The sequence below is a fragment of the Pistacia vera genome, unplaced genomic scaffold, assembly GCF_008641045.1.
Source record: "Pistacia vera cultivar Batoury unplaced genomic scaffold, PisVer_v2 Contig700, whole genome shotgun sequence".
NCBI classification, from domain to species: Eukaryota; Viridiplantae; Streptophyta; class Magnoliopsida; order Sapindales; family Anacardiaceae; genus Pistacia; species Pistacia vera.
The window spans coordinates 354,282-378,698 of NW_022196558.1; the positions used below are offsets into that span (position 1 = coordinate 354,282).

General features: G+C 34.5%; 1 protein-coding gene across 5 annotated transcripts; it reads right to left on the reverse strand.

Annotated features, from left to right (window-relative positions):
* Positions 1-707: 707 nt before the first annotated feature.
* On the reverse strand, positions 708-21,506 carry LOC116114119 (uncharacterized ATP-dependent helicase C29A10.10c). 5 transcript variants are annotated; one of them, XM_031400270.1, is made up of 22 exons: positions 21,279-21,506; positions 20,065-20,449; positions 17,489-17,605; positions 17,324-17,403; positions 15,785-15,931; positions 15,545-15,693; positions 15,320-15,450; positions 15,023-15,145; positions 14,818-14,891; positions 13,427-14,011; positions 13,125-13,236; positions 9,590-9,727; positions 9,041-9,367; positions 8,408-8,681; positions 7,009-8,297; positions 6,211-6,613; positions 5,205-6,106; positions 5,035-5,100; positions 4,834-4,959; positions 2,961-3,205; positions 1,612-2,843; positions 708-1,119 (listed from the first exon to the last, which is right to left on the reverse strand). In XM_031400270.1, the coding sequence occupies exons 1-22, from the start codon at positions 21,404-21,406 to the stop codon at positions 1,043-1,045; spliced, it is 7,110 nt and encodes a 2,369-aa protein (XP_031256130.1). In that variant the 5' UTR covers positions 21,407-21,506; the 3' UTR covers positions 708-1,042. The 5 variants fall into 5 exon arrangements, with proteins under 5 accessions (XP_031256130.1, XP_031256135.1, XP_031256132.1 ...); XM_031400275.1 differs by lacking the exons at positions 7,009-8,297; positions 8,408-8,681 and having other exon boundaries at positions 21,279-21,504; XM_031400272.1 differs by lacking the exons at positions 15,320-15,450; positions 15,545-15,693; positions 15,785-15,931; ... (2 more) ...; positions 20,065-20,449; positions 21,279-21,506 and having other exon boundaries at positions 13,427-13,983.
* Between the last annotated feature and the right edge of the window lie 2,911 nt (positions 21,507-24,417).

The following is a 24,417-nucleotide window of genomic DNA, read 5'->3' on the forward strand; positions in this document are numbered from 1 at the left end:
GATGCAAGACTCAAGTGGATTAATACTTATTTAATTATAAAGAAAAAGAAATTACAAAAATAAAATAAATTTCCCCTTTGTGAAATGGATTAATATTAAATTTATCCGCTTTCAAAAAGTATTAAATACCTGAAATTTTTGATAATTTTATAAGAGGGTTTTTTAGTACTTGCAAAACGAAATTAATGAGTTTTCGCACTAAACGATCTCACAGGAGAGAAAATGAAATAAACTCAGACTCTCTCAGAGTTCAGCAACACAACACTGACCAGAGCACAATCCTGAGCAATATTTAAATAGCAAATGATAATCATTCAAAAGTTGGTAATATTGAGTAATGAATAGGATGGGCTACAAATTCACACATTGGCAATAAAACAAAACATCTAGAGGAAGCTTTTAATTGATAATTGAAAATATGAGCGACCAAATATATTATAAAAGATAAAATGCATCATATACAGAAGAAGAAATGAAAAATCATAATAATGAAATCAATGATCAACAAAACTTTGGTTAATCTTGAAGAAATAGCATCAAAGGTTTCGAGGGAAAAAACAAGATTTTGCAAAGTCCTAACTGTTTTCCATATGAATGGAAGCAAAAATAGCTAAGATTTGCAGAAAGAAAACGTCTACCTCTTGTCACAGAAACACATGATAATTGTTCAATTTAACGATATATTATATATACAGGGGAGAATATAAATGGGACGCCATTGCACTAAGAACTGGTGAAGTATTTACATCAACTAATTTACAAAAGCTAGATCACCAAGGCAACTACCGAATGATTGTGATACAGTAGAAAGAGCAAAAATATTCTACTGGCTGAAAATTAATTTCTGGAACTAAAAGCAAACCTGACTCGCCCATAACGGTTGGTAGCCCTTATAAGCATGATCTTTCAAGATTAGAGTGAAAATGATGTAGCCTATTTACCTCATTCCAAGTACAGCAGAGAAAACTTATGAATATACCTGGAAAACTGCATCAAATCTTTTGGCCGAAAGATCGATAGAGTTCACCTGTCATCTCAAGTCCTAGGTGCTCACAATTTTGTCTCTTTTCCTACATTGATGATGGGTCTGGTCTTGCAATGTACTTGTTGAGGATGCCTCTGGAAGTGTCAAAAGTGATATGAGACTAGTTGTAAGCAACATAACAAAATAAAAATAAATAAATAAATGTTTGAAAATGAAAACAGTTCATTGAAGAATTCAGAACCAATTTAGCTTCAAATCAATCTACTAAAGTATAATTATTAAGGCCTAAACATTCATGGGTTAATTCAACCACAAAAAGACCCAAGATGTCTCCTATTTTATCTATATCCACCATAAATTGATCGATTAAGGACCAAATCCACAGATCTAAAAGTAGAGAAATATAGACAAAGGTCAAAAGATACACGAGAAAAGAAAAAGGGAAGTTCCTATATGTAACTAAAATAAAAGATGGAGCGGGTTCAGAGTTACAAAATGCTAAGGTACAATGATTCTGCAGGCAAACGTATGCTTCCTAATGCATAAAATTAAAAAAGAGACATCTCTCTTTACTAGAAAAAGTAACTGTTGTGTACTTACATAGATCTGTATAGCAGGGTTTTTACCTTTTTTTTTCTTGGATGGTTTGATGGCTCTGCTGACATTTGAAGTTGGCGAAAGAGACCTTTTAGCAGGTGCAGATTTTACTGATGGTAAAGACTTCTTTGAGGGGATGAGAGAAGAGTAAAGAATAGCATCAACAGCTTCACGTTGTTGCTTCCTTTTTGCAATTAAATCTGCAGAACCGCCTGCAGTATTAGGATCTCTTCTTCTTTCGTCAGCCTTCTGCTCCTTAACACTACCTCCAGTTGAAGGAGTTGATCCTTTCAATTTTCTCTGACTTCTGTCATGTTCAAAAGATCTCTTTGAACCTTCCGACAGATTTAATTTTGAACATTTAAGACTATCACCTGCTTCTTCTCCTGAGTGGTCTAATCTACTCTTTGAATCTACGCATTTGTCTTGTCTCTTACCCATAGGAGTAATAACTGATATCATTTTATCGTGGCCACTATCTTTGGCGGTTTTACAATCCGAAACATGTTCTCCTTGGTTTGCTGACTTGACATTCTTGGACAGCCTGTTCTCACGATTTGAAACATCAGAAGGATGATCACTCTTCATTGAAAAATTAGGTCTGTCCCTGGCTCTTCTTCTACTAGATTCTAAATCCCTCCTTTTTGCTGAACCATTATCAACATCTCCAGCAACTGTCCTGTCACTCTGAGCCACATGGCTATCTTTTATTTTAGTTTCCAAGCCTTCTTTCAATTTGCGCTTACTCCGTTTGGTAGACTGAATAGTATCTCCACCCCTTTCTTTGTTCTTCAGCCGGCTTGAATGATTATCAGGATTTTCAGGAGCAGGGTTCTTCCTATGAGCGGATTTAAACATGGAATCGTATGGTCTTTTAACTGATATGACCAAGTTTCTCTCTTTGGCATCCTTCACAAGAGCAGCCCAGTTAGAGTTCTTCTGCAAGGTTCTTGCATTACCCAAAATCCATAAAGAAAGCCTGGCTCTGGTCAAAGCAACATTCATCCTTCTAACATCTGCAACAAACCCAATACTGTTTGAGCTAATCCCAGGTGAACCAGAGCTTGAATCTGCTGCTCTAACAGTGGAAAGTATCAGTATATCAACCTCACGCCCTTGAAAACCATCCACAGTATTAAATTCCATATCAGATATAACAGAAGGTCCAAATGCACTAGAAAAACGAGAGCGCAAAAGCTGAAGTTGACACTTGTATGGTGTAATGATGCCAATTCTTCCACCAACAAACTCGGATGGATACCTGTATGAAGCATAATACAAAAATAAAAGAAAATCAAGTAGATGAACATCTATAAAAATTATAAAGAAAAAGTAAAAACTTAAAAATAGATTTTAAGTAGAAAAATGATTTCCGTACCTCTTCTTGAAAAACCTGAGTAATTCAACAGCAGCATCAGCCTCATGCTCATTATAGAGCGAAAAAGCACCAGAATTCTTGCTATGAAGTTCCTGGCCATCAATAATGTCAAAAAATACATAGGGCCCAAGACCATCAGTCACATGAAATGCTGCTGATTTTGCTGACATCTGCTCGCCATTCAGCAACTTACTTTCATAAAAATGTAAGGAAGGAAACCGGCATATATCTGGGTGCATCCTATACTGCCAATAGAAGCAAGTCCATCAGTACATATTTTGAAAAGGAAAAGAGGTGCAATCACTTCTTATAGACTTGCCTCCTTGCACTCCTCACATAGTACCAAGTAAAATCTTCAGAATAAAAGAATCATAAAGTAACAAAAGATATATTAGGGGCCCCTTTAGTTCACTACTTTTTCCCTATCCTATTCCACTATCCTCTATCCAAATACACATTTATTTCAATATTCAAAATTCTCTTCAAAATATAATACTATTCTATTCAACTCAAAATATTGAGATTATTTTTAACCCCCTAGGTTTGTTAATTTAACCAAACACCTTCAGCAATAAAAGTTTATAAATTGACAAAAACATCCCCACCCACCTACATTTGCCAGATTCTAGCCACCACTGTCGGAAGGTGGCCGGAATCTGTCGTAGTGGCGACTACCGGCTGGATATGGCCAGTAGAGCCAGAAAATGCTAGATCTTTTGACCGTCGTCGACGGCCAAGATATGGCCATCGTCAACGGCCAAAAGATCTGGCCAGATCTGGTCGGAAAAGGCCAGATCTGGCAGCCGTAGATCTAGCCTTTTTTAGCTAAATCCACCGTGGATCTAGCCGAAAAAGGTCATATCGATGCATTACTGGCCATATTCAGCCGGTAGTGCACCATTACGACAGATTTCGGCCACCTTTCGGTGTGGGTGGGTGGGAGTGTTTTTATTAATTTATTAAACTTTTATTGTTGAGGTGTTTAGTTAAATTAACAAACCTAGGGGGTTAAAAATAATTTAAACATTTTCAAAAAATGCTATTAAAAAATGTACAAAAAACTTCTTAGAATACTATTCAATTCAACTTTTTCCAAAAAACTATTCTAAAAACTCCAAAATGGTGAAACAAACAGAGCCTAGATTATCTCAATAGAAAAGAAATACAGCTGAAAAGAAACTGGAAACACATCTAGCCAAAAAAAAAATATGGAAAAAATTTTGGTAGATGAGAAAAATTCGTTGAATAATCTGAAAATTTACAAAATATCCATGTATAACCCAACAAGCATGGAGTCCAGTGTGGAAAGATATCAGTTTGAGTTGTGTGGCTTTAAATAAGAAAAACTAAATATGAGAACATGTCACATCCCATTTTAATTTAATTGCTGGACTTACATTTCATAAACTATTAATCACATATTCAACATTCTTAACACGTACTAAAAAAGCAGAATGGCTTCAGCAGATCTGCACAGCAGCACAGGGACAAAATTCACTAAATAAGAAGTTTCTTTTATCAAAAAAAATAATTTCTCTCTCTCCCTCGCTTCATATTTTTTGCTAAATCCGTCTTCTACCTTATTGTTGAATAAAATTTCTAAAAATATCTCCATACTTGACGTTGAAACCCACAACACTAATAAAACTTTTGACCAGTGGTAGCTTCAAATAATGTAGCACATTGTTATGTTTTAGTTTTTGGAGGTCCAGCAAAGCTATTTCTAGAAATAAAGTAAAATAAAACTGTATCAGGTCTTCAACCAAATCAACACATGCAGTGCTTGGACACCCAGTTTCTATTTTTCCTTAAAACAAAATGGATGTTCAAATACCTAACATTGAAAAACTTTCAATAACTTTTTCTGTTTTACCTGTTTGGTAAGCATAACAACTGCATATCCAGCCCTTTGTAAACGCTCAAACATACTGCATTCATACAGAAATTTGCTTGCAACATTCGAGAGAACAGTAGCAGGAAGCTGCTTTGGATCGCCAACCTTCACGAAAATTCAAACTTCAGTATCGATTCCTCAGTCAACAAAATATTTTCTGAATAGAGAGATAATCCTCACCATAATACATTTTGTCCCATCTGACTTCAAAAGCTGAAGAGGAATCAAAGTAGCAGGTTCCAAAGCCTAGAGTGACATTAACACATAGCTTAACAGTAATAATTAAGTAACAGTACTGCCAATCAAATGGAAACTTTGACAAGCCAAAAAACTTATGGAGAAAATAGTACCTGAGCTGCTTCATCAATAAGAACAGCGTCAAATAGAGTACTCTCAGATGGACTACCGAATTTAAAACTTGATATAGATTCAGAGCAAACTCGATAAAGATCTCCACCACAGCCACTTAATGTTGTTACCACTATTTCGGCTTCCCTCAATATAGTCTTTCTCAGTTTATGTTTTAATGCTTTGGTTTCTTCATAAGATTTCTTCTCCTGCAACTGAGTGGCACTAAGATCTTTATAGATTTGTTTCTTTTGTTCATATAGTTTTCTTAGCTTTGCCTCTAATTCTACATCAGACATTTCTTTAACATCATCCCCCTTTTGAGTTTCATCTTCCAACACCTTTCTCAGTTCCGAATTTCCATCTTTTAGGTTAGCACGCTTAGCTTCATAAAACCTTATACGGTCAACCAACATTTCTAAATCAGAACGGAGTGTCACAGAAGAGTTCGCACACTCATCATTCTTCACATTGTTTAAATTCTCTTCTGCTAACCGATGATCAACAAGCGTATCGATAAAGAAGGGTAAAGAATTTGGATGAACAGTCTTAATGTTTCCAACCCGTACAAGATATGGCTTATACATCTTTCCATCGCTGCCGTAAAGGCCTTCACTAGATATTCTTGATACCAATTCATCAACTGCTGCATTTGATTGAGCACAAATGAGGACCCTTCCTCTCACAGAACTTTCCAACGTTTTTTTATCTTTTTCCACATCCTCGTTTAATTGCCTCGCAAAGGCTGCATCCTGCCATGCCCTTGCAATTGCAGCAGTCTGGCTAATCTTCGGCCTAGAATTGGTGCATGAACTATAACTTTGTCTCATATGGCCACTCAGAGATTTTTTTGTAGCAAGCAAAGCACTGACAATGGCCACTATAGTGCGAGTCTTCCCAGTCCCTATAATAAAATAAAATAAATTGAAAATACAGCAAATTTTTAAATCCACCAGAAGTTCATTGAAGTGGGAAAAAAAAAAAAATTAGAAATAAGAAAAGAAATACCTGGAGGGCCCTGAATAAGAGACAATTCAAATTCTTTCTTTATTCTAGGTGATCCAATAGCAGCACCGATAGCTTGCAGTTGACTTTCATTAAATGAGGACTTTAAAACCCGCTGCAAGGGCTGGGAAAGCTTGCCCAGATCTAGTTCTCTCGATTCATTATATCCAGGGGAAACACTCACAGGTTTCAAAATAACTGGAATCAGAGGGATACCCTTTAACGAAGATAAAGCCTGAAATTCTCGAAGTTGAGGTGTAATGCTCATAATACGACTAGCATGCCATTTACTACGTTCAAGAAGGTTCCTCCTAGCTTGATTTAAACGTGAAGACCCATTTTGAAGATAGAACCTGATAAGCAGTATGCTTGACCTTCTTTTGTTGTCTCTCTCACGCCTCTCCACCTGAATAACAGGTTTAATAATTCAGCATAATGAAAAAATGTCACTATAAATAGGAAGAATAGATACTCAGCCTGAGAAACCCCAAGGATCCAATTTTTCCAGTGATTTACACAAGCTTCAGTGATTTGCTACTTAAAATACATAAAATTAATTAACCTTCTATGTCAATCTTAGTCAGGTGAAACTTCAACATCTAAAAAAGGAATAAATTAATAAGAATGGTAGCAGGATGAACAACATTCCAATCAGCAATTAGTAATAACTTCTTTAAGAAAATAGAGGCTATGTCCATCGAAAGGCTGATTAGGAAAATATTAAAATAAAAATTCATTTGCATAAACGTATGAAACTACCATCTCTCCAGAAAGGTGATTAGAAAAAATATGATGTAATACCTTCCCAACCATGTGAAGATCGTGGGAAGTCTTTTGCGGAGGCTCTCTGGTGAGCAAAACAAGGTCATTTTCTGAAAAGCTTTTAGATGTCACAGATTCCTTATCATCATGAACAAAGCGAACAAGATGAAAGTCATCAATCCTCTCAACTGAAAGCACAGACAGACTGCCAAAATACATATCCTCCCATGAAGACATCTCCAGGAAGGAACTATGTAACTGTGCTTTAAACTCCTCCAAAACCAATGGTCGAAAGATGGCAACATACTGTTCAGGTGATTTAAAACACACAGGAACCTCCTTTAATTCACAAAGAGCACGACTCTCATTTTCACTAGCAGATGCTAATCCTACTGTTGCAAAATAATCTAGTTCTAGAATGGGTCTATACCAGTCATCAAGCCTCGGAGGCCCAAACCTTTTAACTCCAGGCTCCATCCTGTGTAGTTGGCCAGATCGGTTATCAAGGGGTGATTTAAGTTGAATAACTTGTCTTTTAGGAACAAAGGGGCCTGATTTTGCCAGATATGACTGCTTAAGTTTTAAAGATCTCAAAGCGCTCTCCAAGGGATCAGCCTCAGTTTCACATACCAGCTCTTTCAGAACCGTATTAGTAGCTTCAGCAACCACATTGTTGCAAACTTGATTCACATTTTTGGAACCAGAGGACTCAACTGATTTACTCTTCAAACCAACTTTCTGCAGTGACAAAGAATCTTTTGTATTAGATTTGAAATTTATATCTTTCTTCTTACCATCCACAACTTTTGCATTCAGAGAATCAAGTGATTTGCCATGCGACTTATCAAAGTCCAGCTTCTGAGAAGCTAGGCCACTGCCATCCTTGTGTCTTTTAAGCAAAAAATCCAACAGATCCTTTGAAGCATCAGCACTATAAGCGCTCTTCTTCAAAGAGTCAGTTTGTGAAGAGCTTTCATCAGATGTAAGAGCCAAAGTCTTACTATCCAACATGTACTCTCTTGACTTGACATCTGATGAAGTAACCAGATTTGCCGAAAGTTCTTTTTCTGTCTCATCATCTGAAAGAACAACCAAATTATCTTTATGCCTATTAACCAATGTTTCAGAATCTAGGATTTGAGGATCTGCATTCTTCACAGAAAAAGGCTGCAAATCTGAAACAGAAGACTTTCTCTCCATAGATAAGCCCTCATTGAATAGTGCTTTTGACCTCAAGGAGGTCTTTTCAATACTACTAGAAGCTTCCTTTGATAAGGAAACACAAAGGTGTGATACTTTTTCCGTCAGTTCATCCACGTCAAAATTATCTATGGCATAACAACAGAAAACAAAAGTAGCAAAAAAGTTAAAAAAAAAAATGAATGACCTATGGGAAAGTGATATCACCAACTTAAAATCATAAATGTTTTAAGCTCACCAGATGAAATAAGATTTTCGATGGCACTGAGAGTCAATAAGGATGTACTACTGCATGACTCTTTAAGCAGATGAAACAGAGAAGTTACAGTTCTTTTCCAGTATACAACAACAACTTTAAGTTGTGATTTCCCCCAATCCATCAGGTCATGAAGCCATTTGTAATCAAATAAATTTTCTATGGTCTTCCCAGAATCCTCATATTGTTTTACAAGCAAGGGGCAAAGTCTTCCAAAAACAACAGGAAGAATCTCAAGCAGGCGGATACAAGTCATCTAAAACAAGAAGAGAACAAGATCAAGTATTACCCCAACATACGCACATGGACACAAGTGGACCTTAGTGCACATATGCCCAGAAACACACGAACACATATGCGCGATCTTTTATTTTTGATAGGAAATGTATGCACAATGTAATTAATCCAGATGACAGAGAGTTTCTTAAGAATGTCATTATATTGAAAATGACGTGTACAAGATTCATATACTTTTTAGAAGAAAAAAAACATTGTTAATCTATATGAAGAAATATGAATTAATGCATGATGCTTATATTGCAATCATTTACCAAGAGTACACAAGAAAAGAAATGAATAAATAGGACTATTTCCTAATAAAGCCTGCAATGTTACCTGGCAAAGACTGTAGTCAAGAAACATCTTCCCTTCTAGCAAACACCTTTTAACAGAAGGCCATGTAATTTCCGACAAGAAGTAATGGAATTTCTCCCATAACTTCAAGTCGACATTTGAAGAATGTCCAACACTTTCATCTGATAAATCAAAGACTGGCTGCCTTAAAAATCCACCTTGAGAAGAGAACTTTGTAATTTTCAAGTGATCGGATGAATTTTCGGGCAAATCAGAATTTGGTAAATGCCCTTCTTCAAATAGTTTCCTTAGAATGAAGAAAAAATGATGCAAAGCCTGAAACTTTGACAGAACAGAATCAAGTTGCACCTGCAAAAATATTTAAACCAGCTTATCAGTTGTCACGTTGTACTCATGATATAATGTCACTAGGTATCAAGGGTCATATATTTAGAGAATAATGGCCTTTGACAAGAAAAGCATGCCCAAGAAACAATTCAAGCATCTAATTAATATAATATCTAATGCATACCTAATGCCAAAACGAAAAAAGATTAAAAGGAATACTGAAAAAACAAACCACCACTTTACCAGTTTCAAAGCATGTCTCAAGCCCAAAAAAGTGGCAGACAAAGAAGAGCTGTATGAGCAAAGAAACTTTAAACCAGAAGCAAGACCTCGTGTGTTTGACACTTGTTCCAAGATACTCTTACCAAACTGCCTCACGTCCTGTGTCAAATAAAGAGAAAAAAGATTATGTTAAACTCTTGGCAGAAGTTCAATCACAAGACAAGTATATAAACCATAAACGTACTGTGACATACTTCACAAGTCAGAGTATATTTGACTTTAGTGTAAGAAGATATTCAAAATGGTGCACAAGCTGTCCATGAAAGCAAGAAACACCCCAAAGGGTATCCAATTAGATGAGGACATACTTTTTTTTTTTTTTTTTTTTTTTTTTTTTGTTGCTAAGAAACAAAGATACTCTAAAAAATGTGTACAAAATATAAAGAATGGATAAGATTTCCATCCAACAAAGGACAAGCTGTCCCTAAACACAAGAATTCATAGAACAATACAAAATGAAAATACCTCTCCTATTCCAAAATATTCAACACTAAAATAAAAAAATCCCTAATCAAATTTATACAAAAATCTTCCCTAGCTAGGTAATTAAAGCTCCCAATTCTGTTGAATAAAGAAAAAAGAAACATCTTTGAATTCTGAAGTATTAGAGGCCCAGAGAAGCCCAAAATTTTATTCATCCCACATGGTCCAAATCTCTTGTATCCTAAAAGATTCTCCTATTTCTTTCCCACCAAAAAACCCAAAAAAAAAATTACCATAACTGCACAATTCCACGACACAAAAGCTCTTCTTCTGCCTCCTAAGGCAACATGTCTCTCTAACAACGCCAAGGAACAAGAAGGAACTGCCCAAATCAAATCAAACTCCAGTTTGTTCCACAAAAATCTGGCAGAGGGGCAGTGCAAAAATAAGTGGCACTCTCAAAGTCTTCTTTGCCCAAAATGCACCACTTTGGTGATAAAGAAGTATGAGGTCTTCTCTTCTGAACCAAATCATAAGTGTTGATTATTTTTGCACAACAGTTCACACTAGCAACTTAACTTTGCTAGGAACTTTGGCTTTCCAAATCACTTTAGAGGGCTTAAAAAAAAGGAAAATCGAGATTATCAATAAGACCATTGAAAAATGATTTAGTGGAGAATTTTCCTGACTTGTCAATCAACCAACTTCTATAATCTTCCTTCCTTTCATCTAATTGAACATTTTAATAGCTGAAGGAGTTCAGTACAGAGGACAAGCTCCTTGTCATTCATGTTTTAAAAAAAAAATGAAGGTTCCACCCCCCATGAATAGAGGTAAACCTATTAATAGAAAGATTATGCCCAAGAGACGACCTTTCTAACCTAGGGAAATTGTCACAAGAGCAATATCACTCAACCATACATCTTCCCAGAATCTGATTTTATTTCCAATACCAACCATCAGTTTCACATGAAAGAGGAACAAACTGCTACATTGAGAAATGGATGTCCAAGGGCATCTACTACAACCTCTAATGACATCTTTAGTATCCCAACCATTCATATGCAACCCATACTTGCTTTTGATGACTGAGTGCCAAAGCAAGTTAGTTTCAAGAGGGAATCTCCAAAGCCATTTGCCATGCAAGGTCCAGTTTCTTTTAACAAGATTACCAATCCCAAAGCCACCTTTATTGAAAGTTTGAGACACCAAACTCCATTTCACTAGGTCAGTTTTTTTCCCTTCTCCAAACCATCCTAAGAAAAGGTGATCTTGAGACTTCATGACTTAGATTGGAATCCTTTAACTTCTTCCAAATCCTCTTGGCTAGAAAGGGCTTTTGAAGAGCAGTCTTTGATTGTAAAGCAGACTTAGACACAACCAAAATAAAGTAAACAAACTTTCACCAAAAAAAGTAAATACATAAAGTAAACAAACAAAAAACTATGCCTCTAAAAGGAAGGGGCGGGGGCATGGGGAAGAGAGAGGGGGAAAGAGAATAATCATGTGGAATCCAAGGAATTGAGTAATCCTAAAACTTTATTTCATCTCACGAGGAATGGACATTTTTTGTCTTCAAAATTTTCTATTGAAATAACCAAAAGGATATCCATACTGCAAATTCATAACACCATTACTTTCTCTTAAAGAGCATCTAAACTTTCAATGACAATAGAACAGCACGAGAGGAATGGAGCAATATCAGAGGCAAAAATAGGGATGTCAAGTTTCCCCGCAATGACAACTACTCACAGAGTCCCGCCCAGTTCAAGGAGGGGATTCAAACAAAAACTTCGAAATAGGATGGGGATGAGGATGAAAAAAACATTTCCTAATTACTTTCAGGTTGGGGATGGATAGCAATCCCCACCCTGCCTCATCCCTGATCCCCAAAATATATTAATAATTATATGGTTTTATTTGATCACATGAAAAGTATTTAAAGATTGATACAACAAAGTAATGGAAAAAATCCTTATCTGATAAATCACAAGAATAAGTACAACTTTACCAGATCTTCATTTCTCTCTCTATTAATTGAATATATATATATATATATTCAATATTGGATAAAGATGTCTCAAAATTGGTCACTAAGAAATAGAAAATGAAGGAAATCAAATATTTATATTTTAATATTTGAGGAACAGGCCCCCACGGGGATCCCTGCCCTTGGCCAATTCAGGGGTGGAGATGAGGATGACAATTCCTACACCGACTCACCCCAATTGCCAAAACTTGGAAAAAAAGAGTTTAATCCATAAATGCCATGCAGCAAGGCACAACAAAAGACAGATGATCAATGCTCCATACTCATATTGGCACAAAATACTCCAAGTAAAAGATAAATGAGTCCTCAGTCTTCTTTATAAAAACATTTCAATGGTATTGACTTGCCTTCACGCAATCGACCAAGTCAAAATCCTTAAAAGTAATATTAGTCTTCATATCATTTTTGAGGTTTGAAAAAGCGCATTAGATTGTAGTCAAAATCCTTCACTCCCATAAGCTATTAACACAACATCCAAGATTACTACATCTGTCAAAAATATTCCCTAAGTTGGTAAGACCACATTGCCAAAACTTCTTCATGTATTAAAGATAATACCATGGGAATAACCTCGAAGAGGGTGGATACTTAAGCTATTAATCCTCATTTAATACTTCTTTAGAATGAACCGAATGAAAGTAGCATCAACGATTGAGTTGAAAAAATTTCATCTTTGGAAGAATTCCACAAAAATAGGTAATAAATATAACACTACTAAGCAGACTCAAAAAATGACCATACCAAACCCTTTTTCACCAAAAATCTCTATTTCAAATAGCCAGAAATCTATACGATTTGATTACTAATTTTGATTAAAGTAGTAAAGACTCCCACCTAAATCCAATCGCATCCACTGTCGTCATATCCAAAGAGATGGTAAAAACTCACTAATACTTTAATTTAGATACATAATGCATTACTAGATTATTAGAGTTCGCAAAGTTAAAGTATTTACTCATCATTTTTCTCTAACAAGTAAAGCAACACCTGATGTTAAGCAAGCTATTGCATTGACATACTTACATCATTAGGATCAACAAGCAAAAGGATTAAGCTTTCACTCATCCGTGGCTCAAAAGTCCACTGTTTTCGTAGCTCTCCTTGCCCTATTTGAACTATAAAATGTGCAGTTAACCTGTAAAAAACAGGTCCAAAGTAATAAATAAAAGGATAGCAATTCCACAATAAAATAACTGATCTGACCTCTTAAAATGTAAGCAGTGGTTTTCCAATATAAAGTCAGCTTGAAATACTATGATATAACCTCTGAAAATGTAAAACCAAGAAACATTTAAAGAATATAAAGCAAATAATGTGTTCAGAACCTCTTGAATGTTCTTATTAAAGGTAGACACATTGTTGACACTTCCATTGAGTTCTTGGATACCTTCCCACCCCCACCATCATCACAACCACTTGGAACCTTCCACCCAAATGTAGAAGAGATTTCAGTTGCTGACGATGACAGCCAAGTTTTGATATGAAGTGCCAATTCTGCAGTAATTTCAGGTTCCAGAAAGGAAAACTGAGATCGAGCCCAGAACACAGCCTTGGATAATGATACAGGTAGGACTGAAGGATCAATATCAACTAGAACATCAATCCACAACAATGGAATGCACATCCAACCCCTGTACTCCTGAGAAGCAATTTTACTTTGCGCGCTAAATTCACTCCAAGAACTATTATCCTTCTCTTCAATATCTGAAGAAAAGGGAATCTTTTGATCATCTTCATCATCATTAATCGAAATGATACTGTCAGCACTAAAATGTCTCGGAGAATTCAGAATGGAAGTTATCAAGGCACCAGCATCAGACACTATAATAGTTTGAAAAAGATCAAAAGCAGGTTGCCGCAGAGAACTGTGAAGTGAAGAATCCTTCAGACAAGACACAAGAGAAGGGCCCCTGTCCATTAAAATTGCTGTAAATGATTAATGCAACTTTGCTCGTGTACACATGAGAAGGAAAGGAGATGCGGAGAGAACATGAGAGGAGGAAAGAAGAACACTTTCTTATTTCTGTTTGTTAAAGAAAAAAGATAAGAGAACATAACTACATGTAAGATTTATCACTAATATATATATAAATAAGACCTCTCTATAGTGATACTCTATATAGGAATAACCTTCATATAGTCATAAATCTAATCCTAGCTTGGACTAGTTATAAATAAGAATAAAGTCAATATTGTAATAAGTTATAATTTTTCTAAGTCATATCTTAAGGAACTTGTCTCCACATAGTAATAATTATCTGTAATAATTAAAGAGAACACAAAATTTTAGACTTTTGAGATGACTTTGTATATTCCCAACATGACATAGATACATATACTACTTTTTTTAAACCATGTCTATCTCTTTTATCAATGTCTATACCTTAGATTTGATATGCTCCATTAATTAATTATTAATGTAGAACATACTTTATCACTATACCACTTGCACTAAGGATAACAATAATTCAATAATTCACCTCTATTAAGTTATAATCTCCTCATAGTAATAAAATTAGTTTGGTCCTACCATAATGACTATAAAGAGGTTTTACTGTATAATTGATTAGTTTTCTTTAAATCCTCCCCTAAACAACCCCCCCGGCGGTTCTCTTCTTCACGCTTCAAAAATGATTTCCAAAAATGTCAAACAGTGACTTAATACTTGCATATATCTCCAAGAAAAATACAGTAACAAGGGCCAAGTTCTACATACCACATATGTGCACATTCAAAAGGTGGGCAAGGTGGGTTCATCCTGTAGCCACGGTGTACAATAAGAAGGGCAATCTGAAAAACACAATCTTGCAAAAAAGCAACAGCGGTGAGCTAAAACAATAACTACGAAGGAAAAAAGACAGGAATGACTACAAGAGACATATTGCTAATCTTTTTTAACATCTTTAAGAAGTAGCACAAACCTTGCAGGCCAGTTTTGTTGTTAAAACACTGAAGTTATTGCTCACTGGAACTTGGTGAATGAGAAAGTACAGAAAATTTCTACGCTGCTTTTCATGTTCCCCATCTTGTAAAGCTTCAAGTGACTGGATAAAAAGGAATTGTACAAATTAGTAGAATCGTAAAAGCTACTCACAATATATATATATATAAACTTAAAAGAAAAATTAAAAATTCACAAGTATAGAAAATAAGAGAGAAAGAAAAAGACATTGAAAAAGGGTTGAATAAACAAATGCCAGAAAACTTCATAGACATGCCTGCAGGAAAGGTTGGAAGAGATCAAAAATGTCTTTATGGATTTTCTCATTTCGGGTATGGAAACATTGACCCAACAGTGTATTGTGCATCACGCTGGGAGACAAAGTAGACCTCAACCAAAGCTTACAACCTGAAAGCCAGCTCACGTAAGGAAGAAAAGGAAAAGACAGTGTCACTACGACACTAGATAGTGTATCAAATTAAGTCAGGGAAAAGGCACCTACCAAGCATTTTGAAGAGTTCTCTCAAGCAAATAACAGCATGAGAAAATTCAGGCGAATCACCACCGACATAGTTGAGCACAATATCAAAGAAAATGGGATAGCGTTCTAGTATCCCTTCTTCTAAAGCTGGAGGTTCTAAGAACTCAAGCCTTTAAAAAAGCAGACCCAAATGAGCCATTAGCATTAAAAAGAAGGGGAAATGTTTTCCGAAAATTAAAAGTTTTAGCCATAGCTTCCTACAATGATGTGATTCCGAGCCATATTGGTAAGCGCTCCAGCTGCGCTCTTGGCCTTGAAGTCTTCACAGTTGATGGTAATACTTCAGTCTCCAAAAAACCAACAAATTTTTTAAGCAAAGGCTGCAATGGTTCCAAATCTGTTGCTCTCCTACGCACATACAGATAACATCCTTAAAAAATATTATAATATAAATATTAACCCAGGATGTATGTAGCCATGAAGAGGAACTAAACATCTCAAAAAATCTAAGATTCTGTGAATACATGTTTTTCATGTCCACAATGACAGTACTGTGTTTCTAGAATAGTTAATTGATAATGTTATCTCTAACAAATCCTTTTAGATTGAAGCTGGTATCTAGTAGGTAGCAAGCAAAGATTTTCAAATATTTTTATTTCCATTATAATGGTTTGACCATATACAATGGTGATAACTACGAAATCACTGGTTAAAGAAATGACCTTAAAGACTTCTTCACATATTTGTAATTAAACAATTCAGATCTCATAATAAGAAATAGGACTATTTACGTTGTCTTCATTTTTTCTTCAATAACAAGATAATCTGACTGTTATGTGAAATTATAATACATAAAACCCATTGCTGCATTGGAAATAAAACAAATTTATGATTTGGGCTGTACTTTGGGATTGTCATGTATGATGTATCCAAAAGGACATCTTTATCCATGAGAAGTAAAATTATAAGTCAAATAATCCTCAGCCTCCTGGTAAAAGAGAACGCACAAGTTCAACAACAATCAGGACCAAAAATAAATAATGGAACATAAAACAGCAGACTTCTTGGAAACTTCCATAATGTCAGTGCGTTCACAGTTTCTCACACTATATTCACCATGACTACAACAAACCATGGGGGTGTAAAAGGGAAAGAGAGGGATGGGGTTTCTCTCGCTTTTGGCATAGTGGGCCCCCAGCGGGAGGCCCGCACGACGGGCTATTAGCTCAGTGGTAGAGCACGCCCCTGATAATTGCATCGTTGTGCCTGGGCTTGGGTGGTTGGAATCTTTCCATTCCGTACATATTTGTTCCGGAGCTACTTGAAATAAATAAAGCGGATGGAATTTTTGGAACGACAATTGATATCTTTATTACATTAGCTAAAACTTATTTGTTCTTGTTCATTCCTATCACAACAAGATGGACTTTACCTAGATTACGATATAGGCAATATAATGATCATAAAGGACAAACCCATTCAATCCTGAAAATTTTCTTTATTCCTAGAGATGGGAATGTTATTTAGGTTTAACTGCAGCGATTCTGTTTAAAAATTTCAACTGTATTTATTGGCTGTTTTGAGGTGGATTTATTGTTTCACCATCTTTGTAACTACTCTGGTAATAATATAATCAGTTTCATGTTTATTACAAAATAAAACATGAAAAAATTTTCAAAGCACCAAACCTCAACCTCAAGAATAAATCAGCAATGTTATCAATATATCAAAAAGATAAACAACAGCCACACACATCATTCCGGGCAAAAAAAAGACGAGACAGTTATAAGAAAACAGTACCTCAATTTACCCACAGTAGTAGCTAATCGGCGACCAATGCTACGCACCCTTCTATTGAAAAAAAATAATGAATAGACACCCTGGCAAAATCAGGCGCACTTATGAAGCAGAAACTAAAATGAAAACAACACTGAGACAATAAAAATAACTCAACTAATGAAATACCGGAAACTGTTGATGTCCAGCCAAAGCTAATTCATGCATGTTATCCACTGCTTCAATAAATATTTCAAATTCAGTGAACAAGGACTGATCATCCAACAGAATAGGGAACATCAAAACCTGTGATCAAAATTACAGGAAACACATGCCGGGTGCATTCACCATGAAAAAAAAAAGACAGAAGAAATATATCAGTCAGCAACCATATCACATATTTACGACTTAAAAAATTAAAATAAATATACGAGTAATTCTACCTTATGCAAAATAGCATATTGTACTTAATATCCCATTGATTGGAATACAAAATTATTTTTTAAATTGACAAAAGAGTCAAACAATTCTTACATGTCATGGGTAAGAAAATAATTCTTATTTAGGTCCCAATTTTTTACTTAATATGATTGGTTTCAAATTTTAATTCTAGGATCAACATTGTCTCATGATCTAAGTCAAACTCTACAGCAATTGCATGACTTAAAATGATTTTGTGGCCAACCCTACTAAACTATTTAAGAAAGCGAGAAAGGACAGAAAGAAACAGAAACATTAAATTAAAAAAAAAAAAATGATTCAATATCTAACTCTTGTAAAATTATTACCAATCCCTTTAGCTGTTGAACTTAACATTCCAAGTAATTGCAGGGAAGGTCAATGTCATTTTCCAAGCCTAAGAGGTCTCAGTAGGATTCAGGCAAATAAAAAAGGAGGTTAATAAAATTAGTATAATTTGATTATATACTAATTTCCTAAATTGTATAGTTATCTATACTTTAATCAATAACTCGTTATAATCTTCTTAACAAAAAAAAAACATTCAAATATATACAAAAACAAGTTTGAATAAATATTTAAATGTTTAATTACCTTTAATTAGCTTTTACTTACTAAAGTGGTTTTAACAAGTNCTCTTGTAAAATTATTACCAATCCCTTTAGCTGTTGAACTTAACATTCCAAGTAATTGCAGGGAAGGTCAATGTCATTTTCCAAGCCTAAGAGGTCTCAGTAGGATTCAGGCAAATAAAAAAGGAGGTTAATAAAATTTACCCAGTATAATTTGATTATATACTAATTTCCTAAATTGTATAGTTATCTATACTTTAATCAATAACTCGTTATAATCTTCTTAACAAAAAAAACATTCAAATATATACAAAAACAAGTTTGAATAAATATTTAAATGTTTAATTACCTTTAATTAGCTTTTACTTACTAAAGTGGTTTTAACAAGTTAATGGTGCAAATATTAAAAATTAACAATATCAAAAAAAAAAAAAAAATTAATGATATCATATATATTTATCAATTACTATAAATAAATAAAATAAAATTTTTAATAGTTAATTTTTAATAATATTTGTACATCCAATCAGCTTCCATAAAAATAAATGATAATTAGTTTAATTGTATAAAATTGACTATCATACATTTAATTAATAATGTAAACATTTATTATTATTGTAAACAAGATTCATATATATTGAACAACTAACTTGAATAACATGTATATATTTAATCAATCTCATTAAATTTATTTTGATGAGATAAAATTACAAATATTGTAATAACAAATATTTTATTATGTAATATTTATTTCTTGATTCAATATCAATAAAATATGCATAAATATGTAATAATTTAAATGCTTAAAAAATAAGGTCTCATTTAGATTGGTTTTAAGTCAGCTTATTAGTGAAATTTACAATTTTTCACTAACATCCAATTCAATACAATGCCAAATGAAGAAATATAAAGTATATGTTCTATTCTACCAATCTAATCCAATTCGACCAAAAGAGTTAGCCTAATTCAACCCCGGACACTGTACACAACCTAATAATGGCAATTGTAACAAAGAGATAACAGTAATTTGTTGAAAATATAAATTATAGGCATGACTTACAATCTCAGTCATGTGCATTCAGGAATAGAGCTTAAAACACAAAATATGATGAAGGGCCAGAGAGAATCAATTTTTAATCTCAATGCAACTTCCATTCATAATCTGGTCATAAGGAGAATGGCTAATAGGAAGCTCAGTAGTTTAAGACTTCCCTATAATTATAGGCAATTTTGGCATCCTAATAAAAGTTCATAATATAATAACCAAGAAAATGGGACTACCTCCAGAACTGAACAAAGATCTAAAATACATTCAGACAGTGGGCACTAACAGCACTATCTGATATGTTTATTTTCCATTCAGGGTGAAATCGATTCTTAATTTTTTTTATTAATTAATAGGAAATACTGAAACATGGACAGAAAAGCCTGATTGAATTTTAATTCGTAGGCAGCGTTCTACTATGAAGACAGTAGGACCTTGTTTGTAGTTATTACATCATAATACATTATGTGAACCCACATGTCTTACGGTGATAGCCTGATTCCTGCCTATTTTTATCACAAAAAATGGGTTGAAGTTTGTCTTAGATTCCAGGTCTCAAGTTCAACAAAAGCCATGTACCAACAATTTAAATGTTGATGGAATCCTCAATATTAAATATAGAGAATATTATAGAGTTAAGAATGCATATAAAGACTATGAAATGAAAGATCTAGGACATAAAAAACTACCTCATACATGACAGCAACGACTTCATTATAATCACTTTGAGGATTATATTCTTGGCGTGCTAATCTTGCATTTATCTGTCTCAAGTGCTGAGTCACTCTTTCCTCATCAAGACTTTGTAATACATTAAGAAGATGACCAACAGTACCCAAATCATACTCCAGACCATACATCTCCTGAGCTTGGTGGTGTTGAGAAATGCATTGGACACAAGACTGCATTTCCTTAGAGATTCTTTTCCACAAAAGCTTAAGAGGTGAGTCATTGCGCTCGTCTTTGAAGTAATTGTAAAAAATCTCCAATTGTGGCTCCATTATGTCCCATGAACCACACCATACATGATTTTGTTTTGGCAAGCTAATCAAGAAATTAGATGCATCCACAAACCTCACCAAAGAAAAATGAATTATTCAGTATTCTTGCATTAAAATTTCAGCAAATACAATTTTACAGCTGATTACAATAAAATGAAACCATGCATGCTATTAATAACCATTTATAGATAAAAATAAATACAATTAGGATACAAACAAATGACAGTTCTTTTGTGTGATCATTAGATCAAACCCATTGAAGGCTTCAAGTTTATGATCAAATTAAATAAATATCTACCTTCACAGTTACATCAAATCACATTTTCTAAGAATAAAATACTTCCCAATCAATAAGCCATCAAATCATAAGGTTTCCACAATAAATTAAGTCAAAATAGCATCAGGCAGCTCAAATGATTCCCAAAACATATTACATTTCATTACTTAATAATACATTTTGAGTTTGTATTCCCCAATAAAAAAATAAAATAAAAAAGTTTAGAAAACAACTAACCAAAAACTAAGGAAGTCTCTCAGAGTACTTTATAGAAAGTGTTTCATAGTAACGACTATCAAACGCTTCTCCAAAAAAGATAAATAAATAAATAAATGCTTATCCAAAATGCGCTTCATCTATCTCAGCCATAGTAACAACTATCAAACGCTTCCCCCAAAAAATAAATAAATAAATAAATGCTTATCCAAAATGCGCTTCATCTATCTCAGCCAAAGAATCAATTTAAACTAAAAACACACAAAAACGCTAAACAGTTATAAAATGAATCTCTTTTTCTTCTTTTTTTTTTTTAATTCCGGAATTAAGTATTATTCATTTCTTAAAGTATCCAAACAAACATCAAATGTAAATGAATAAAAAAAAAAAAAAAAAAAAACTTAAATACCATGCTTCTTTGTGCTGATTTATCCGATGTCGTTTAGAGGGATCGTTACCGTCGTCCTCTTCTTCTTCTTCTTGAATGCCTCTCCACCGATCAAGTAACTCTCGTCTAGACGGAATCACCTCGGCCATTATTCTAAATTTCTTTCTGAAATTTTTATCCGATTGATTTTGAGAGTTTCAGAGCTTGGGTTACAGTAATACTTTCAAAAGTAGGGTTTGTGGCTTGCTGTTTAGACAAGAAAAGGAGGGAGAATTCATCATCAAAGGAAATTTGATACTCTCAGAGAGAATTTATATAGTCTGACCACATTGTTGAAACGATGTCGTTTACAGCTGATAGAGGAAATTTCCATATATAAGTATTGATTCACTGATCACGCCAGTATATTCAATTAATTTATTTAATCAAATTATACTTTAACTATTAATAAAATGGGAGAACAACATTGTCCCACCCAAGGTTTAGCAAAACAACACTTTCCCACCCATTAAGTTTTAAAATAACGCTTTCCCACACACCGTCATGTTCTGTTAAGAAAATCCATTACTATTTGACTATAAAGACGAAAATATCCTTTATTATTTAACTTAATAATTTTATTATTATTTTATGTCATGTCATCAGAATCAATTACCAATATGCCCTTCTTTTTATATAAAATTACTGATATGCCTTTTTTATCCCTCCAGATTTTTTATTGAAAATAATGTTTTAAATCACAGTTAGATATTTAAAATTTAAAACCTTTAAAATTACTAATTTGTCCCTATAGTTCTGCAACCCTATTTATATTTAAATTTTGTCAATTTAACCCCAAATGAAACTCAGCATTAGCATTACCAATTTGCTCAAATAAGACTCCAAATTGTAAAATTATAGTGCGCACACACACAGACAGACACAGAGATAGAGATATATAAAGAAATTTTGTCAATTCAAACCCAATAAAAATAGGGGATTAAATGCAAAGAAATCAGCTTTTCCAGTTTCTCATTCATATCTTAAAATCCAAAAATTTTGTTTTCACCCTCCCACTTTCTAGCTCCTTGAAGCTTGCTTTTCCTTTGCTTTCTAGATCTTCAAAACCTTCTTCACAATCTTTTGCTCTTCCAACAAAAAGGCTCAAATTTGATGTATTATTTTCAGCCAAAGTTACCATCTTCGGTACCTTTGCAACTGCCTTAGGAGGGTATTCTTCATTTAACTTAGCATCAACATATATTAGTATTGAAGATGCTGCAAATGGCATAATAATTAGCAAAGGAAGAATGACGATAACTTTTTGATTTTGAAAATTGAATATCATCTTCTTTTCATCTCTCGAATTTGTTTGACACTAGGCTTCCACAACCATCAATTACAAAACTTTATACTTAAACCAATTATGATATGCAAAGATACTAGAATTCTAAAATATAAATGATCACTCCTTAGCTAGAAACACCTTACATGATTTATAAAGTCAATCCAACATAATGATCTTTATTGGCATGGTAGTTAAGAGTTGAAAACATAAAAATACTATGACACCACTTACCATAAATAATGTGATGAAGAGATCCTTTAGAGGTATGTTAATAGACAAGGGCATGTAGTGGGCCATCAATGCAATAACCAAGAAGCTCAACAACATTTTCTTGTTTAAGTCTTGATACCATGGAAACCTATAAAATCATATGTGTGAACTATTAAATTCGACAAAATATTTATTTCAACACAATAGAAGAACTGAAGATAATGCACAATAATAAGCCAAACCTGTGCTAGAAATTCCAGGTCTGGTTGCTTATTGGAATCTGATTTCTGGATGGTTGCAACTGCCCACTTCTCAGAACACCAAAATACACTCTTCCATATGAGCCCTCACCAATTAATTAGTCAATTGTCTGAGATATCTCCTCCACTCTCACCAATTGCAATTGTTGATGCATGATTTTGACACCAACTAATCGCACGTGGGAAATGTTGAGCTAACTCAGAATACACACGTGTATATGGGATATTGGGTCGAATAAGAGATGAAGAACAATGTTTAAAGTGGTTTTGATGCTTAAACAAGAAAATCCTACGTCCACTGATATTGTATTATATGTAAGATCAGGTCTCGACTAGTTGTATCTTTGAGAGTACGAGAGAGAGAGAGAGAGAGAGAGAGAGAGAGAGAGAGAATGCTATTACAGAGTGAAATTTGCTAATCCCACAAACGGGAGAGGAGATCTCTATTTATAGTGGGATGAATTAAGGTAATGATTACTGAATCTACGAGTGGGTCAGATTGTCGTGCAAATCCTTGTTTATATCTCGTTGCTCACCTGCTCGAGTGATTTACTCAACTTGTACAGGGATTGGACAAGTGGAACGCCTTTAGCCTTTCGCCAGTCTGGCACACACCCACTACACTGGCAGGAGCATGTCGCTCGTGTCAACATGCGACGTGGCTATGGCTGAATGGCTGCAGACCCTACCTAAGCTCTGACCATCCGTGCTGACAAGGCTTAGCGTCAACCCTACTTTTTCAGGCATAACAGAAGTCCCCTAGTTTTTAAGGTTTGAGAATCGAACCTTGAAAACTACTCAATTATGCCTTGACTTGATTCACGTTGAATGGACTATGGTCGATCCGACCTAGTTGCAAAGAGGTCGCGGAAACATTTCCATGCAGGCGACCTAAAATGATCTTCTTTAAGGTTCGCGACCTATTCTAGATCCCATTCAGTGCCATGACGATGATTCCAGTCTTCGACCAAAGTTCGCGACCTGATTATACTTGAGAATTTTTGTTGAAAGCAAAATCACGTCGCCTCACAACTAACATGCGACTAGGGCGAAGAGTCATGTCACTTCGCGACTGACATGACGAAGAGTGTTTTATATATCGACCTCTTCAGATGTTATCCGTTGCACTTTTGTAGCTGATACATTTAATGAAATATCTTTTGCTCTAACAGACGTGTCTTATGCGTAATAAGTGCCAGCCATGCGCATTAAATGCGAGTTATGCTGAAACGACATTCCCTATTAGAGCATTAAATGTGAATGTTAGCATATTTAATGTGGAAGAGGGAAGCGTGCCGTCGCTTGAGTGTTTCAACGAAAAAGAACGACGATTTAGTTTCTCGAAGCATGACAGTCACTCTTC

Coding starts and splice junctions, on each gene's coding strand:
- LOC116114119 (XM_031400270.1), bottom strand. CDS start 21,406: ATGGCCGAGGTGATTCCGTCTAGACGAGAGTTACTTGATCGGTGGAGA. Junction 15,694..15,784: donor TGGCTCGGAATCACATCATT/GTAGGAAGCTAT, acceptor GCTTTTTTAAAG/GCTTGAGTTCTTAGAACCTC. Junction 15,451..15,544: donor AGAACTCTTCAAAATGCTTG/GTAGGTGCCTTT, acceptor GCTGGCTTTCAG/GTTGTAAGCTTTGGTTGAGG.